Consider the following 20,109-nt stretch of genomic DNA (forward strand, 5'->3'; position numbering starts at 1 on the left):
TGCAGACTGAGACAACCATTCCCATTCCCATACTTAAAAAAATAAAATAAAATAAAACCTACAACGATGTAGATGCGTAGTATCCATGCATTATGTGATTAGTTTTAACAAATCTTGCTAGTATATGTTAGATAATGTCATTGCTTTTGTATTACACTTCTTTTGCAGTTTTGGTTTTATAGCCACTGAGCCGTCTCCAAAATATGTTGTACAAGTGTTACTTGAAATTTGGGTCTACAGTAATGAAATAACACTTGTAGGCACTTCAAGGCATATTTACATTTAATAATTAGTTGGAGTTCTTGAACTGAGCAACAAAGGTCAATGTTGCTATTCCCAAAACTGTATACATGTAAAATTAGATTTTTCTATTGCTTTTATAGTTGTTCAGTCATTGGGATTGTAAACTACAAAGAGCAATGGCATAGCAAGTGAGAGCCTTCAGTATGACAACACGTGCAGCTGTCAAATAGACAGCTGGGTTTATTTTTAAATGTCCTGTTACATGTTGAAAACAAAGCAGTTTCAATTTCTAATATGTGCTACTGTACTTGAAACTTATGCTCACAAGAATGAATCAGTGATATCTTTACATTTAAGTAGCCACAAATGCAAATTTTACAATTACTGCTCATGAAAACAGAACATTTTGCAGATGTCAATTATATGGTAGAATGTGTCTTATGCACTTAGGTAAGTGAAGTGTTACGGTTAACACATGCGCACGAGAAGAAATTGGTAATGCTGTTCCCGTTTAAATGGCCAAGCTCTCAGCTCATTACAGCTCTCGGCTATAGTTGCTCACTCAACAGCCAGCTACTTAGCTCTTTATCACATCATCACCCATTGGTGACACATCAGAAGGGTAGCAGGTCACATATCTAGGATTTGGGGGGGGGGGGGGGGGTACAGGCAGACAGTTATGTGAAATACTTTTAAACATGTTTCCTGAAAACTGTCTAGAGCAGCTGGCTTAGCAGCTCACATGCAGTGGATATATCTTAGACCTTGTAGCGACAAATTTGTTAGACCTTATCGACAATGTCAGTATAGCAATGGGGTTTAGCAGTCATGATGTCGTTATAGCAACTATGATTTTGAAAGTTAATAAATCAGTCAAAAAGGGTAGGAGAGTGTTTCTGGTAGATAGAGCAGATAAGCAATTATGAACATTTTTCTTAGACAGTGAATTGGCTTCACTCAGTACCAGTAAGATGGATGTAGAAGAATTATAAGCAAAATTTAAGCAGACTGTAAATGGTGATCTGAAGAGTTACGTACCTAGTAAGTGGATGGAAAAGAGGCGCCATGGTTTAATAATAAAATTCGTAAGATACCTAGGAAGCAGAGGCTGTTGCACTCTAGGTTCAAAAGGGGATGCACAAATGAAAACAATTGAAGTTAGTAGAGATTCGTGCATCTGTGAAAAGATCTATATGTGAAGCATGCAACAACTACCACTGTCACACCATAGCAAAAGATCTGGCAGAGAACCCAAGAAAATCCTGGTCATATGCAAAATCGCTTTCATTCTTTCCCTTGTTTACCAGTGAAGCGATTGAGGACAGCAAAATGAATGCCAAAGTTTCAAATTTCACGTCCAAGAAATCATTCAAGCAGGAGAACCGTACAAACATACTGTCATTTGACCATCGAACAAACTCCCGTAAGGATGACATAGAAATAAGCATGCCTGGCATAGAGAAGCAACTTAAAGATTTGAAAACAAAGTAAATCACCAGATCTGGATGGAATCCCAGTTCAATTTTACAAAGAGTACTCTACAGCATTGGCCCCTTACCTAGCTTGCATTTATCGTGAATTTTCAACCAGCACAAAGTCCCAAGCAACTGGAAAAAAGTGCAGGTGACTCCAGTATTTAAAAAAGGTAAAAGAATGGACCCGCGAAATTACAGGCCAATATCCCTAAATTTTGTTTGCTGCAGAATCTTGGAACACATTCTCAGTTAAAATACAATAAACTTTCTTAAGGCTAAGCAGCTTACATCCATGAATCGGCACAGTTTAGAAAGCAGCTCTCGTGCGAAACTCATCTTGTCCTTTTCCCACATGATGTACTGAGAACTGTGGAGGAAGTACAACAGGCCAATTCCGTATTTCTAGATTTGCTCCAGTGCAGGCTGTTAACAAAGGTACAAGCATATGGAATAAGTTCACAGATATGTGAGTGGCTCGAAGACTTATTAAATAATAGAACCCAGTAGGTTGCCCTGGATGGTGAGTGTTCATCAGAGACGAGGGTATCGTCAGGAGTACCCCAGGGAAGTGTGCCTCTGTATGCATAAATGATTTGACAGACAGGGTGGACAGCAGTCTGCTGTTGTTTGCTGATATGCTGTGGTGTACGGTAAGGCATTGAAGTTGAGTGACTTTAGGAGGATACAAGACAAAATGGAACAACGGAAATTAATGTGGATGAGGAGGAACAGCAAACCTGTAATGTTTGGATACAGTATTATTAGAGTGCAGCTTGACACAATCAAGTCATTTAAATATCTGGGCAAAATGATGCAAAGCGATATGAGGTGGAATGAGCATGTGGAAACTATGATATGGAAGGCAAATGGTCGACTTCGGTTTATTGGGAGAATTTTAGAAAAGAGTGGTTCACCCGTAAAGTAGACTGTGTGTAGGATGCTGGTGCAATCTATTCTTGAGTACTGCTCAAATGTTTGGGATCCGTACCAGGTTGGATTGAAGGAAGACATTGAAGCAATTTAAAGGAGCCCTGCTAGATTTGTTACTGGTTGGTTTGAATAAAACTTGAGTGTTACAAGGTGCTTCGAGAACTCAAATGCGAATCCCTGGAAGGAAGGCGGCGTTCTTTTCAGGAAACGCTGTTAAGAAAATTTAGAGAACCAACATTTGAAGCTGACCACCAAAAGATTCTACTGCCGCCAGCATACATCACACGTAAGGAGCACAAAGATAATATACGAGAAATTATGGCACATACGGAGGCACACACGCAGTCGTTTTTCCCTTGCTCTGCTTGCAAGTGGAACAGGAGGGGAAATGACAAGTAGTGGAACAGAGTACCCTCCACCACACACCTTACAGTGGCTTGCAGACCATCTATGTAGATATAGATGCAGATATGAGTTTTTCTTAAAAAGGTAAAAATTACAATATACAAAAATAATGCATTGCACAAATGTCATGTGTGCTGTGCACACGTGTAACACATTGGAAAACAATTTTACCATGGCTAGAAATGTAAAAGATAATGGCAGTTTTTCCTCTTTTTTTTAAAAAATGTAGTATGCATTAAGTGGTTTGTAATATTATACAGCACCTTAATAGAAAGAAATTTAATTATCAATTTCTTCAATAAGATGTAGTGAGATGTCTGGTTTGGGAAACAACACACTCCTGTTGAACTGTTTGGATAGATTTGTTTCTGGTGTCTATATCCATCAGCAATTACTCAAAGGGAAGATTAAAAAGTGCAGGGAAAAAATGTGGAATTAGAACAGAAATCTCCATTAAGTTACTGCATTAAAAGTTGTGTGGTAGCATAAGGTTTTACAATGTGATATTGATATATACTTTACTTTATTCTGATTTATCACCAAAGTTTCTAAATCAGACAAACCAACTGGTAAAAATTAGAATCGGATGTATGAGAATAACATAAGATTTCTTGGATATTGGTTTATTTCAATTGGTTTCAACTGAAATGTGTAAGGAAGCAATAAGTTTACAACTGTTAATGTTTACAATAGTTTGAATTTTCCAAATTGCTTGCACTGATAACTTTTAGAAACTCAATTAATGTTAACAATCTTTCGTAGTAGCATGCGCTCTAATTGAGGTACCTCTTGTCGCTTCGTACAGTCCTGCCTAAATTTTGTACAAGTAAAATTTTTAATCACATTTTCTGCAAGCCCCTCTTCATTTCTCTTACCAAGATCTTCTCTCGCCTCGGTCATCTTCCAGTTGGAGCTTTCCCAGATTCAGAGTCAGTTAAATAACTTAGTTAATGCGTCAGATTGGGGAACATTCTTCGAAAATCACCTTCATGTTACTTTGGTCAAGCTTCTGAATACATATGCTCATTTCCTTGCAAGTCTTTAAAAGTCGCTCTTCTTTAAATTCCTTCTTACAGACAATGGATCTATTTGAAATTATGCAGCTTTTCCTCAGAATTGCTCAGTGCATATCTACATGTTGAGAACCACAGTACCATGGTGTAGTTCTTATTACCACTGTAACCATTTCTGCTTGCGTATCCTGAGACACACTATTTATCTACCATCTGAAGAAATGTTATTTAATTAATAAATGATACAAATTTACTATAAACAACACATCATGTTTTACTAACTTGTTAAGTCTACGCAATTTATTATATTACTTCACCCTGTCACGTTATCTTTAAAGATTGCTTCTGTAATACCAAATCAGTAAAAAACTTGCATTTTAAAGAAAGATCCATGGCCTTTGATCCTCCAGGGAAGATACTACACATCTCACAACACTCGAAATCATACTGTTTAGAATTTGTATTTCCCTTCCGAACACTCTACTGCATCAGTAGTAGGCCTCCTCACAGCATTGCCACTTCCATGACTCCAGCTGGTGTAAAGTTGGCTGTGACTGTGATGATGTGAAAAAAAGTTTCGGAGCAATGAGAAGAGTATGGAGTGAAGTGAAGAGGGATTTAATGATATGAAGAGGCATTCTAGATCTGAATGGGAAAGGGTCAAATTGGAAGAAGGAATATTAGCAATAAAATAGTGAGTGAACAAGAAGAGATATGATCTGAAGAATATAAAATAAAATAAATAGGAAATGCAGTAACAAGGAATGTTCCCGACGTTTTTAAGGAGGGACGGAAGGCAAATAGGGTCAGAAAATAGATTTTTAAATTTTTGCATATTTGAAAAGCCCACTATTTCCTGCTTAACACAGCTTTTGTTTTGTATAAATACCTCAATTTGTTCTTGAGTTATGGTTGTTTTTCTGATGCTCTGTGCGATCTGCACTATGCTGAGAAAATTGCATTGATATTGATATTCCTTGCAAGCCATTTGCTACATGTCAAGATTTCCTACCCTATAACTGCTATCAACATCTTTTGTTCCGATAACATTTGTTATTGTTTTCTGACTCTGTTATTAGCACTAACTGAAATTTATTGTGAGTGAAGTAAGTGTTGATTTATATTTTTTCTGGTTTTGCACATTTTTATAAAAATCCTGTGAATCAAGAAATTCTTGCCTAAAGAAAAATGCAGAGGAAATAATAATTGAAACGTAAGTGAAGTCAGTGTATCAAAGAAACCGAGAATGCCAGATGTAAAGAAAAGCAGTACCTCAAGATAAAAACTCCAGTATCTTCAAGACATTTCATCATAGTCAGCTTGTGGAGATGAACACTCAGTTGGAAATATTGTGGTGAACTTCAGCATGATCAGTGATTTTAGTTCCGAAAATAATGTGTGCAGAAAATGTGATGGTGTCATATCTTTGGGAGAGAATCAATGTCTTTGCAAAGGGATTGTGTTGAAACTAATACTGAATCGATAAAGGTATCGAGGCAGACAAACTCTTTTGTGCAATGCTTGACATTACAAATCCACCTGCAAAATTTATGACCTATAATGAAATTATTGGAACTGCTGTTGCTAAAGTCTGTAACCTACCAATGAAGAAAGCAGCTGAAGAAGCAATCAAGGGAAGTTCATGTGGTGATATTTGTTTATGTTTTGATGGTGGCGGGCAGGAACGTGACCACATTTCACTAGATGGTGTTGTGATGGCTACATCCTTTGATTCTGGGAAGGTAATTGTAGAGGCTCAAAGCAAATGCTGTATCACTTGTGGCATTAAAACTGAGGAAGGGGATATACACAACTGCCAGAAGAATTATGTTGGTGCAAATGATGAGATGGGAGTAACAGGAGTTCAAAGTATTTTCAATCATTCATTGTCAAAGAGAGGTGTTAATACAAACAGAATTTAGGGCTTATGACCAGATGTGAGCAGAAGAACCCTATGGTCCTAGTGTCACAATTTCCAAATTAGAATGCACTGTGCATGTGCAGAAGAGAGTGGAGCCCAGCTTGAGAAGATTATTAAAAGAAAAGTCAAAATAGTACTGGAAGGTGATAAGTGGTAAAGGTCACTTGAAGGATGTTGAGATAGATAGATTACAGAATTGTTATGGTTTGGCCATAAGAAGAAATTTTTGGAATTTAGAAAACATGAAGAAAGCTTGTAGGATCCTCAGCATTTTATTTACCCAAATGACTCTTGACACTTGGTGCAAGTGCAGGAGAAGTGCAGCATTTGACCACAAACATTCCGTACTTGCTGCAGTAATGAATGAAACTAAACCTATATGTAGAGATCTTTGTAAAGATATTTTGTCGAAGAAATGTCTTGTGGGAAACACAATAGGTTTCACATCTGTAGGTTGCTGCTGGTCTGTGTACTTGTCTTGTTTTAATATCCTGGAGACAGTAACTACTTACATGGAATTTTTCATATTAATATTGATTTCTGGATGTTAAAAGCTGTACACATGTTGAAAGTTGATCCTGCTGCTGATAATTTACTCTAGTTGTTATTTTTGTTCGTGGTGAGTGTCATTCACTTGATCTTTATTGACAGCAATGCTTCTATGCTGCATTACTTCCTTCAGCTCACTCACTGTTCTTTCTAGTGAACTACCTCTTCTGCTATTAATTGCTATATCTGTGGCATTTGCATGTCCATATTTAACCACATATTTTGAATTTCTGAATAACTGCTTCGAGAGTAATTGTGAAAAGTGCTTTAGGAAGGGCTTCCCATTACATTACTCCCTTACTGATGCTAAATCAAATAATCCATCCACTTGCATGGCAGCCTTGGAGCCAGCTAGTGTTGCTTGAATGTACAAGACATACTTAGACAATAGACCCAGCATTTCATTCCCTTAGGCCTAACAAAGGACTGTTTGAAGTCTACATAGAGATTATGAAGCTCATTATTATATTCATATGCATTTACATGTGTCTGCTTGTTGACTGAAAGCTACATCAGTATTCACCTAAAATTTCTTTGAATATGAAGCTAGCCAGTTGAGGATAATATTAGAAAAAAGTTTTGTAGGCTGCAGTCAATAGGGTAATAACTCAGTAATTAGAACAGCAACTTTTGTACCTTTGCTTATTTGCATAAGTTGAATCACACCTAGAGTTCTAAGGTTCTTTCTTGATTCCATATAAGCATAATAAGTTCTATAAGTCCCCCTTTTTAAGCAAGTCCACAGTTATTTCATCAGTTCGTCATGCTTTGTAACGTTTTAGACAGTCCATAGCCTTCCACGAATACGGCCAGTTTTATCTTTATTCTGCAGTATGATAGGATAGTTGCTCACTTCTGGTTGCATTTATTTACAAACTTGAATTGAAATACTCTCTTCATCTATGCAGGGCATCTTATCTGTTAGCAGTTTTCACTCTTTATCCCTACACAGTGTTGTTTTAGATCTATATTCCTCAATTCTTTCTTTACATTTTCTTATAAATTCTGCTTTCATTCCTGTGGTTACATGCTTCCATAACCCCCCCCCCCCCCCTCCCCACCTCCTCCACCCTTGTGGCTTCTCTTTTTTTTCCCCTCCTACATATCAGAGCAGCCTCTATCCTCTTTTCCTTGTATATTGCATGGTTAAATCTTGTAATTCATTACTGATATTTTACCGGTCCCTTTGTAGATATTTCTCTTGGCAAACAGTTTCTTGCTGTCTTTAAACTGTTCATGGCAGCAAACTGGTCATGTCTCAGACCACTATTACTAGTTTCAGACCTCTCGTACCAAATATACTTCTGAAAGCCTCTTTCTTGCCTAGTTTGGCGTTGTAGTCACCGAGGACTATTATGAGTTCATATCTAGGTATTTTATCGCAAATCTCCCGCAGTTGATCATGAAAACAATTTAGCACGTCTTTACTCGAGTCTTCTCATGCAGCACATGCGGTAGTAGCCACTAGAACAACAACTCCGTGTGGACAGCGTGCAACAGATGTCAAATTGGCATGAAGTGTACTGCATGCTGAGATGTGTGTTTGATTAGCATTTCAGTGCAACCACACAAAGTAGGTAGGAGTAACACCATCCATACTATGTATATAAGGAAAGATTATGCAGTGAGTTTCTCATTCAGAAAACATATTTGAAAATTGTTTGTTTGTTTGTAAGATCGTAGTGTCATGTCTCACGTCAGGAGGAGAAATGCCTGTGAGCACATGTCAGAATTCGACAGTAGCAGGTTTATCATTGTTCAGTATTGCTGCTCGTGTCAGTTAGGACCTCACATTTATCGTACAAAATAGAGTCAGTGAGCAGTATGGCCGTATTCAAAGCCGTGCATGATCTCAGTGACCCCACCGATTTGTAACAGAGAGGACAAACTCATTATACTCTTGCTCGTGCAGGTTTGTATAACCATGTCGTGTACCTTATGTCAGGAAACGGGCTTGTGTGCAGCACGAAAGTATTCTTATGAACAGTGCAACACGCCTATAGCATAATGAATTGTCATCTCGACAACTGTTGTTGCGCCTTCCCATAATGGGGGAGCAGAGGGAGGTGTGCTAACAGTGGTGCAACTGATGATAACCTGGACATGAATGTGCAATGTATCATCTCTTGCACTGAATCCCAATTCTGTGTACAGCATAACAAACATTGCCTAGTACCTGACATGATGGTACATGAGGCCATTGGTACACAATGCCATCATCACTGGTTTGCATAGCTGGTAATTTTACCATCCACTGGTTTGCATAGATGGTAATTTTGACAGCAGCTGTTACATTTCTGATATGTTAATGCTGGTGGCTGTGCACTATCTTTAAAGGTTTTGTGATATTTTATTTCATAGGACAACATGAAATCTGTTGTCAGCACTGATCGGAACTACTTTGTTAAGAGCGTGTCCTACTGTTGCGCGTGCCAGCATGTCACACTGTGGTCAAAAATATGTACTTAGCTGCTATAAAGCTTGTGCCCCTGCCAGAGGTGCCAACACTGTGCACTTTATTTCGCAACTTGTTTATCGACAGGTCGTCTAAAAGTTTGATAAAGTATTCTTCCCACAGTACTGTATAACCACAGTAAATAAATTCTGTTGTCTGCTATCCTTCTCGGTGTTGCAATTTTAATTATAAGCTGTGTATGTTCAGAAAAATTAAATTAGGACACTATAAACCTCATCCAATGCTCTCACTGTCTCTCCTCTTTTTCCTGAGGATTACAGAGAGAACTTCTGTTTAGATATCTCTTCTCTTCCTTTCTACATAATTTCCTGTAGTACAACAGGTCCCATTCCATACGTCAGCTCTGTTGAGTGACACTGTTCATAGCCACCATTTGCAGCAATATACACATATTCCCTTTTGTAGATTAAACATGTTATGCTGATATTCCTACTCATTCATCTTCGAAAGGGCAGTCTGGTGTTGTTTGTCAAAGTATTTACGAAGGTAAGCTGTTCATAAGGTAGCTCTATCCCACAACAATAAACCTGGAGGACTAAATTTTCAGTTCAGGATTAGCTCCCCTTTAAGGGTTGAGAACCATATCTATGGAGCCGCCACTCTCCTGTGTTGTAGAACACACTCCATCTGGCTCCTCTGTTACGGTCATTATGTTCAGGGTGACATTGCCAGTAGCTGTGCTACTGCTGCCATAGTCCCCAGCTTCTTCGGAGCACACAAGTGTTCCCACCAGCAGTGAAAGTTCCTGTGACAAGTTGATGTCTCCCTGGCAGAGCTTAAAGATAATGAAGTTGTTTAAAACCAGAATTTTATAATATGGACTCTCGGTAAATTTTAAATAACACTGACGTAACATACCAAGAACCCAATAATAAACTGTTCTGTAATGTTGTTTCAATAAAAGCAAAGAGGTAGCTGATAAAAATTGAAATGTTTATTAGTAGTGTCATCTCTCTAGGGTACTACTCCTTGTTTCTTACTGTTCCACATCTTTAGAGAAAATGCTGTAGTCCCCATTCTGAATCACTTACCCACTATAGAGATGTTGCTCCTGTGTATTGATATATTATTGTTTTAGGACTGGTTTCAGTGTTTGTTTGTTTATTTGACATATTATTGCAAGACAAAAATTAATGAAATAATTTATATGTAATTGAAGAACATTGTTCAGAATGTTAATTTGTGGTTCCATGTGTCAGGTGACTCTGGGTCAACATACATATCAAGGAACAGGTTCCAACAAAAAGTTGGCTAAGCGTGCAGCAGCTGAAGGCTTACTACAGTTGCTTGGCTATTCAAGACCTGTTGCACAACCTGCTAAGCCGTCTATCAAAACTGGTGAAGCTCAAGAAAGTGATAAAAATCGCAAGGTATGGATAGCTTTTGATTAGTTAGTAGGACTAAATTATAACTGGTGTGTAGTACTTAGTAGTAGACATTATGCATAAAATGCAAATAGAATAATGTGTGGCTCAAAATGATTAGTCATAGCTGCAATTTCTCTGAAATGTAAGTCAGTTACTAATAGTTGAGAATGTTTCAAAGATTCATACTGCTGCTATGCTAGTTTAAGTGTAGGCCCACATTCTTGTCAGAGGTGTAGAGTAACACCATTCTAGCACCATTCTAAAAAAAACCACAACACTCCAGCAACCACACATGTGGCTCGTCTCCCACATTCCCTAATCATTGTGTGGGTTGGGCATCTATCTAGTTTTGTTAGCAAAGGAGGAAAGAGTGGTATGATGGTAACGTTTTCAGCAACAACAGGAGGAGTTGCATGATACTGACACCTAAAGTTGTAAACCAGGCATGTATGCAGTTGTGAGAACTCACTTTGAGAAAGTTAAGGATACAATTGGTACCTTTGAAACAAAATTTTTAACCAATTTCCCTAAAATATTCTCAGACTGGCTGGTCACCCTGTACAGTGAAACACAATAAACCGGTAGGTTTTATTACAAAATTTTTGGAGAGATGTACTGGAAATCAGTTGCATGTGTAAGAAGTGTAAACGTTTTGGAGACAATTATATCTTAGTGGGCCATCCTGCTTTGTAAATAATCCTCAACTGAATACCCAATTTTTACATGTTGTGCTACATCCAATTTTTCAGCAAGTGCCTTGCTACCTGCTGATATAAGTTTTGAAGATAATGGATGGACTGTTGCTGAGGTTCAAAATATTTTGTAGAGGATTGATGATGAGCTAAATCAAACATTAAATGTTATCGTAATGTTCAGTGCACAGCTGTTGACTGAATTTATTAATCTAGAATTCCTCCTATTAACATTGTTCCCTACAGTGTTCAGAACATCTCCACTCCTTCAGATGACTAGAGGAAGAGAAATGAATTTACAGTTTCAAAGCTTCATGCTGGTGCATTTTTGTGTGGTTTGTTCTAGATAACATTTTGTGATTCTAGCCACATTATCTTGTATAGTTAGTTACATAGAAATTCTTGGGTGAACTAACTTCCATTAACACAGCGATGATTAGGTAGAGGCTAGCAGATGCTAGCATGGCTAGCAGATAATATGGAGGGGAAAGGAAAAAAAATAGATAAACATGTTACAGGGCAGATGATGTCATGCCTCAGAGAGGTACTCCTTGCCAGAGTACTTCATTAAGTATATAACACTAGTGAGAAAAAATTAATGGAATTCAACATTGTATTCATTCATCTTGCAAGTGGTATTCTAAAGAAATTTTAAATATGGAGCACTATGTACAAAAACATGATAGTGCATACTGAATCATTAAAGCCTAAATCAAATAACATTTTTCATATGAATTAGTACTCGCATCAAATTGTGTTGCATGACCTCTGTGTTTGCAGTGGATATTTCCTACCTTTCATCTCATCAAATCGTTAATTTCATATAATAATTGTTTGAGCATCACTTCCTCCTCCTCCTTCTCCTCCTCCTCCTTGTTCGTTCTGAATGTTGGAGACCATCATAAGCTGTATCACTGTAACTTTTACAAGAAAGTTTCTCACTTGTGTGTGAAGTCCATGTCCTTAAGCTTCCAAGCCATGATATTTTTCATCTTCCTTGTCCTTTTTTACCTGGCACCTTTCCTTGAAGAACGATCTGCAGCAGTTTATATCTGTTTCCGTTCCTCATTGCATGGCTGAGATACAGTAGTTTTTTACATTTTAGTTTTTCTTTCTTCATTTTGTGGAGAATGTCAGTGTCAGCAATTTTATCTGTCCATGGCACACTTAGCAATTCTTCAGTACAGTCATATCTCAAATGCCTGAAGACATTTTCCTGTCTTCTTGTTCAAAGTCTAGATCCCAGCTCCATAGAAAAGGATGGGAAATAGGTGAGAATAACTTGTCACACATGTATAAATACTACAATAAGAGTAATCATTGCAAACTTGTAAAATCAAGGAAAATTGTCTATGGAAATTTCCTATAGATATTTATGACATATATTTTTATCACATGTTAAGTATTTCATGTTTAATAGAAGTCAGTCTCAAATTCATGGAAAATGTTACCATCATCCAAACAAGGTGATATATTTAACATACCATAACAACATGAAAAATGTTGTGAATTGAGTGAAAAATGTGATGTAGCTAGCAGTTAAAAAAGTTTCATGTTCTCAAAGTTTCATGTTCTCTAATGGAATTCAAAATAATTTTAACATGCCATAACAACATGAAAAATGTTGTGCATTGAGTGAAAATAGTGATGTAGCTAGCAGTTATTTTTATTTTATAGACCAAGAAAATGAATGTAGCCTTCCATTAACTGTACAATCTGAAAAGAAACGTATGAGCATTGACGGTAATAAAAAGGATAACTGAATTTAACAAAATCACTAGATCTTTTAAAAAAGTTTCATGTTCTCTAATGGAATTCAAAATAATTTTCTTGGAGTTTGTGAAAACGTCAGATTATTCGTAGCTACAGTTAACGTAGTGCTTATAATCTTTAAGAGGCATAAGCATCTCTTTCCTAAAACATTCTCGATCTTCTTTTTACAGCTTCTGGATCTTCTTTTTACATCACCATGAAGATTTTACAGCTATACAGCAGTTATTTGTTCACATATCCCTCCTTGATAATCACAACATCATTAAAAAATGAATCAACTCTGTTTCATTTTCCTGCACTTTATATTTAACATCTGAAACACAGAGATGTAGAGAAAAAGAAAACAAGCTGCCAAACTTTCAGACAGAATCCTTCAAAATTGGCCGTCAGACTTGATGGCTAGTTATCTGTTCTCATATCTTCATTATATTCGATTCTGAGGTCTCCAGTAGAAAGTGAGGTATTACGTAGGAAGAAATAATTGCTCTCTAATGGCCTCATGAACAGCTGGATGTTGCCTCCTATCCATATCCAATATTGAAAGCTAGTATGTGATATGTCTCTCATATAACAGCTGTTAATAAGTGCAGATCAGTTGTATAATAAGTGCAGATCAGTTGTATAATAAGTGCAGATCAGTTGTATTTTTTACATAGGCATATAAGTAATTTTTGCTTTTAAGAAATGAAAGTTTTCATTCCGTAAGATATTACACTTGTGTCTGTGCCCTTTGTGCACTAATTTCAAATGTCTTTAACAACACATTTGCGACTAAAATCCCAGTAACCATATTGAGTCATGCCCCACTTTATGTTCTTACACCGGACCTAAATATGTTATTGTGCACTAAATGCCCCCCATCCTATCCTCAGACTGTGCTTGCAATGGCACTGCTCGAAGAGTTGGTTGATTGCGTTTTCACTGCTGCTTCACTTCCCCACCCTCTTGTTAAGAATAATACAGAACAGCTTCTATCACACATTAACTTTGTAAGACTGTTTTAATTCAAGATGTTTTAGATGTTTGTTATTTGCTTTTAAATTGTGCTGTATAGTTAATGAATTTTTAGTACCAGCACTCCCTCTTTTTTCTTCTAGGTCACATTTTTAGATGAAGAAAAGACTCCAGAAATGCCAGCAGGTGGTAGCAGTGGGCGTCAACTGGTGCCTGGATTGCTACTCATGTCTGACAACAATACAACAAATGGTTATAATCAGAATACACCAACAAAAGTATCTGGTTAGACTTCTTTCTGTCTTTAATTAAATATATACATGGATGTCAATTACATCTTGCATTATACAACAAAACTAGTTATTTCAACTTAAGAAGTACAGCAGTTGAGTGTTTCTTGTCTCTGGCAGAAAATCCAAAGACAGTTTTCATTCAAAAAGTATATTTGAAAATTGTAGTAAGTTATACACAATATTCAGCAGTTTTCTTAATAGTAAGTATAACATATAGGTCATAATACAGTTGTCAGAGTATAATATTTGTAAATAATAGTTGGTTATACAAAGGGAAATGCATGGAGTGTCCAGTACACAACTATTCAGATAACATTTAAAATAAAATGGCAAAGAACTGCTATTATGACCAGTATTGTCTTAGTAATAGAATGTCATGAAAGTATTCAAAAATGTATATAACAACAAAAATAATCACTTATTGATAATATGATGTAAGTGGATAGATAGAAACTCTACTCTCCAAGCAGTGGCAGGGGAAAACATACTCAAAACATTTTAACTTGTACAAGCTTTCGGAGCCAGTGGTCCCTTCTTCTGGCACAAGAGTTGAAGGGGAAGGAAGAAGGGTGAAGGAAAAGGACTGGAGAGGTTTAGAGAAAGGGATGTTGTTGTTGTTGTTGTTGTGGTCTTCAGTCCTGAGACTGGTTTGATGCAGCTCTCCATGCTACTCTATCCTGTGCAAGCTTCTTCATCTCCCAGTACCTACTGCAACCTACATCCTTCTGAATCTGCTTAGTGTATTCATCTCTTGGTCTCCCTCTACGATTTTTACCCTCCACGCTGCCCTCCAATACTAAACTGGTGATCCCTTGATGCCTCAGAACATGTCCTACCAACCGATCCCTTCTTCTGGTCAAGTTGTGCCACAAACTTCTCTTCTCCCCAATCCTATTCAATACTTCCTCATTAGTTATGTGATCTACCCATCTAATCTTCAGCATTCTTCTGTAGCACCACATTTCGAAAGCTTCTATTCTCTTCTTGTCCAAACTATTTATCGTCCATGTTTCACTTCCATACGTGGCTACACTCCATAGTAATACTTTCAGAAACGACTTCCTGACACTTAAATCTATACTCGATGTTAACAAATTTCTCTTCTTCAGAAATGTTTTCCTTGCCATTGCCAGTCTACATTTTATATCCTCTCTACTTTGACCATCATCAGTTATTTTGCTCCCCAAATAGCAAAACTCCTTTACTACTTTAAGTGCCTCATTTCCTAATCTAATTCCCTCAGCATCACCTGACTTAATACGACTACATTCCATTATCCTCGTTTTGCTTTTGTTGATGTTCATCTTATATCCTCCTCTCAAGGCACTGTCCATTCCGTTCATCTTCTCTTCCAAGTCCTTTGCTGTCTCTGACAGAATTACAATGTCATCAGCGAACCTTAAAGTTTTTATTTCTTCTCAATGGATTTTAATACCTACTCCGATCCCCCCCCCCCCCCCCCCCCCCTTTACTGTTTGCTCAATATACAGATTGAATAACATCGGGGATAGGCTACAATCCTGTCTCACTCCCTTCCCAACCACTGCTTCCCTTTCATACCACTCGACTCTTATAACTGCCATCTGGTTTCTGTACAAATTGTAAATAGCTTTTCGCTCCCTGTATTTTACCCGTGCCACCTTCAGAATTTGAAAGAGAGTATTCCAGTCAACACTGTCAAAAGCTTTTTCTAAGTCTACAAATGCTAGGAACGTAGGTTTGCCTTTCCTTAATCTATTTTCTAAGATAAGTCGTAGGGTCAGTATTGCCTCACGTGTTCCAACATTTCTACGGAATCCAAACTGATCTTCCCCGAGGTCAGCTTCTACTAGTTTTTCCTTTCATTTGTAAAGAATTTGTGTTAGTGTTTTGCAGCCGTGACTTATTAAACTGATAGTTCGGTAATTTTCACATCTGTCAACACCTGCTTTCTTTGGGATTGGAATTATTATATTCTTCTTGAACTTTGAGGGTATTTCGCCTGTCTCATACATCTTGCTCACCAGATGGTAGAGTTTTGTCAGGACTGGCTCTCCCAAGGGTGTCAGTAGTTCTAATGGAATGTTGTCTACTCCCGGAGCTTTGTTGCGACTCAGGTCTTTCAGTGCTCTGTCAAACTCTTCACGCAGTATCATATCTCCCATTTCATCTTCATCTACATCCTCTTCCATTTCCATAATATTGTCCTCAAGAACATGCCCTTGTATAGACCCTCTATATACTCCTTCCACCTATGTGCTTTCCCCTCTTTACTTAGAACTGGGTTTCCATCTGAGCTCTTGATATTCATACAAGTGGTTCTCTTTTCTCCAAAGGTCTCTTTAATTTTCCTGTAGGCAGTATCTATCTTACCCCTAGTGAGATAAGCCTCTACATCCTTACATTTGTCCTCTAGCCATCCCTGCTTAGCCATTTTGCACTTCCTGTCGATCTCATTTTTGAGAAGTTTGTATTCCTTTCTGCCTGCTTCATTTACTGCATTTTTATATTTTCTCCTTTCATCAATTAAATTCAATATTTCTTCTGTTACCCAAGGATTTCTACTAGCCCTCCTCTTTTTACCTACTTGATCCTCTGCTGCCTTCACCACTTCATCCCTCAGAGCTACCCATTCTTCTTCTACTGTATTTCTTTCCCCATTCTTGTCAATTGTTCCCTTATGCTCTCCTTGAAACTCTGTACAACCTCTGGTTTAGTCAGTTTATCCAGGTCCCATCTCCTTAAATTCCCACCGTTTTGCAATTTCTTCAGTTTTAATCTACAGTTCATAACTAATAGATTGTGGTCAGAGTCCACATCTGCCCCTGGAAATGTCTTACAGTTTAAAACCTAGTTCCTATATCTCTGTCTTACCATTATATAATGTATCTGAAACGTGTCAGTATCTCCAGGCTTCTTCCGTGTATACAGTCTTCTTTTATGATTCTTGAACTAAGTGTTAGCTATGATTAGGTTGTGCTCTGTGCAAAATTCTACCAGGCTGCTTCCTCTTTTGTTTCTTGCCCCCAATCCATATTCACCTACTACGTTTCCTTCTCTCCCTTTTCCTACTGACGAATTCCAGTCACCCATGACTATTAAATTTTCATCTCTCTTCACTATCTGAATAATTTCTTTTATTTCATCATACATTTCTTCAGTTTCTTCGTCATCTGCAGAGCTAGTTGGCATATAAACTTGTACTACTGTGGTAGGTGTGGGCCTCGTATCTATCTTGGCCACAATAATGCATTCACTATGCTGTTTGTAGTAGCTTACCCCCATTCCTATTTTCCTATTCATTATTAAACCTACTCCTGCATTACCCCTATTTGATTTTGTGTTTATAATCCTGAGAAAGGGATAATAGGTTAGAAAATGAAAGATACAAAAAACTAAACAGGAGTGAAGAAAGGAAGAGTTACAGTGAAGAAATGCTGAGACCAAAAAAATTAATAAATTGAGGCCAAGTGAGCCCTGAGAAACTGTGTGTGGAGGAAGAATGCAGATGGTATGTGTTGTGAAACAGGCACAGAGGTCACAACTGCCATGTTGTAGAGCATGCTCTGCAACAGGATATTGTGTGTTGCCAGTATACAGCTTCTGCCGATGCTCATTATTTCCTTACTAATAACTTGGTGTAAGTCAAGCCCATGTATAAAAGGCCGAACAATGTTATATAAGAGCTAGTACACAACACTTGACACTTCACAAGTGACTCCCTTTGATAGCATAGGTTTTGCTAGTTACAGGGGCAGTGTAGGTGGTGCTAGGAGGGTGCATAGGGCAAGCCTTACAGTGGGGATGGTCACAGGGGTAGGAACTGTAGGGAAAGGGAGATGGGTGCAGGAGCATAGGGTCTGACAAGGATATTGCAGAGATTGGGAAGGCAACGAAAAGCTATTCAATGTATGGTGGACAAAATGTTGGACAGAATGGACCTCATTTCAGGGCACGATTTTAGGAAGTCATAGCCTTGCCGAAGTAGCTGATTAATACATTCAAGACCAGGGTAATACTGAGTGACAAGTGGTGTATTCCTAAGTTGTATTTTTTGCAGGGGTCAGCAGTATCAGGATTGGATGTGATAGGATGGGAAATCTGCTTTTTAGCTAGGCTGGTGGGATAATTACTTCCAGTGAAGGCTGAGATGAGAATGGTGGTGTATTGCTGTAGAATCTGCATCTGGACAATGCATCTGAACAAATATATTTGTCTCTAACTCCAAGGCTGTATGGGAGGAAATGTAAGACATGGAAAAGATGGCAACTGTCAAAATGTAAGTACTGTTGTTTATTAGTAGTTTCAATGTGAACAGAAGTGTGTAGCTGACCTTCGGTGAGGATGAAAGCAACATCAAGAAAAGTGACATGGGATTTGAAATAGGACCATATGAAATTTAATTGAGAAAATATAGTTAGAGATTCCAAGGATTTTAAGAGGTCAGCCTCACCATGAGTCCATATGGCAAAGATGTCATAATGTATCCAAACCAAACCAGGGGCTTACGGATCCCAGGAAAGCCCCCTCCAAGTGACCCATGGAAAAGTTGGCACAGGAAGGAGCCATCTTGGTACACATGGCTGTGCCCCTGATTTATTTGTATGTCTGGCCCTATGAACAATGACAAACAGTATCTTCCTCAGAATTGTCCAAGGCTGTCACTTGCTTCTTTCTCAGCCACTTCTTTCCTGGTGTGTGCAATCTTTTTGTGTCACTCTCACCACAATCTCTACTGTAGTGTTATTTTCTTTGTCCGTTTCAAATCATGTGTTGGACTGTCACTATGTGTTGCACAGGACATTGTTCAAAATGAAGTAGAAGCACATAAATACTAAAAACATAAAAATGAAATCAACTACAAATTTAACTATTTAGCCAATGATGAAACAATAGCACCAGTTGCAAATGAGACATCCACTGGTACGTTTCAGGGACACGCAATCAAGTTTGCAGAGTGGCATTATGACTCCTACTACCTATTTGAGTGCAATCTGTAGTTTGCTGGCTACCTGCAGTTGCTAGGCAATGAAACAACACTACGCAACTGCCAGTACCAAAGACTCAATTCCCTGACTATAGTTCATCAGGGTGTCTACATGGACAAGGAAAAATAATTCCCGGATTTCCCAGTTGAAAATACACATTCTCCCAGGTGAAAATACACTTTTTCCGTGTTAAGTGACAGTATACTTTTTCTCGGCACTTATCAATCCTTTTATGGTTTATAGTTTTATACACCGGCATAGAATTTCCCGGCACTTTAGAAAATGAAACTCAGGGGAAAGAAAACCCGTTTTGGAAACATCATTGATGTGCAGCAACATATACACGAAGCTATAAATTCGAATTCCACCGAACACCGCATGTTACTTTCCGAAGCATTAAAATCGAGACAGCGACGCGCTTTTGTAAGCCAGTCACAGCTCATGTCACCTGATGTCGCCAGCTGATGACAGCATTTGACACGTGATGTAGTCAGCCAATAGCAAGATCACTCTTAAGTAGCGCGAACACACAAATAAGAAAAATTAATGGCTCAAATTAATGTGCAGTTGTTGCTACAAGAAAAGCAAAGCTATCACATATAATATTGGTCTCTAAGATTAATAAGCTGCAAGAGAAGCTAAGCTTCCACATATATTGTTGATCTTTTTTGCGCGTCATACATCACATAAATGTGCCAGTAAAATTTTTTAATAACGATGTAATTGTCTGATCTTCTAGGCTCGAAATTCTTCATATGGTCGTCCCCAAAGAGTTTATTTTTAAATGACGAGTCAAACGCTCTGTGATTTAAGAAAATCGTCGTACACTCTCTCACATAGTTTATCTTACATAAAAGGAAATTTACTTTGAAAGTAACACTTTTCAAAGCAATATTAGCAATATTTTTCCGTGACCTATTAGAAAGGTACGTTTCAGCTGTAGCCAGAGAGCGCCAGATAACAGGCGTTACTGCACTTGCGCAGCTATGATGACGCAGGAAGCCCGCATGTTTGTACGTGTGAAACATTAAAAGATCTTGCATTAAAACGA

General features: G+C 37.9%; 1 protein-coding gene across 2 annotated transcripts in view; it reads left to right on the top strand.

Annotated features, from left to right (window-relative positions):
• LOC126470176 (double-stranded RNA-binding protein Staufen homolog 2-like) overlaps positions 1 to 20,109 on the top strand; it is a 257,254-nt gene that overhangs the window by 177,715 nt on the left and 59,430 nt on the right. For both annotated transcript variants that reach the window (XM_050097836.1, XM_050097827.1), the window contains exons 12-13: positions 10,212 to 10,382; positions 13,942 to 14,083. In XM_050097836.1, the coding sequence (XP_049953793.1) occupies positions 10,212 to 10,382; positions 13,942 to 14,083 (313 nt within the window). The remainder of the gene's footprint in view (positions 1 to 10,211; positions 10,383 to 13,941; positions 14,084 to 20,109) is intronic.

This window comes from Schistocerca serialis, chromosome 1 (genome assembly GCF_023864345.2).
Source record: "Schistocerca serialis cubense isolate TAMUIC-IGC-003099 chromosome 1, iqSchSeri2.2, whole genome shotgun sequence".
In the NCBI taxonomy this organism is placed as follows: Eukaryota; Metazoa; Arthropoda; class Insecta; order Orthoptera; family Acrididae; genus Schistocerca; species Schistocerca serialis.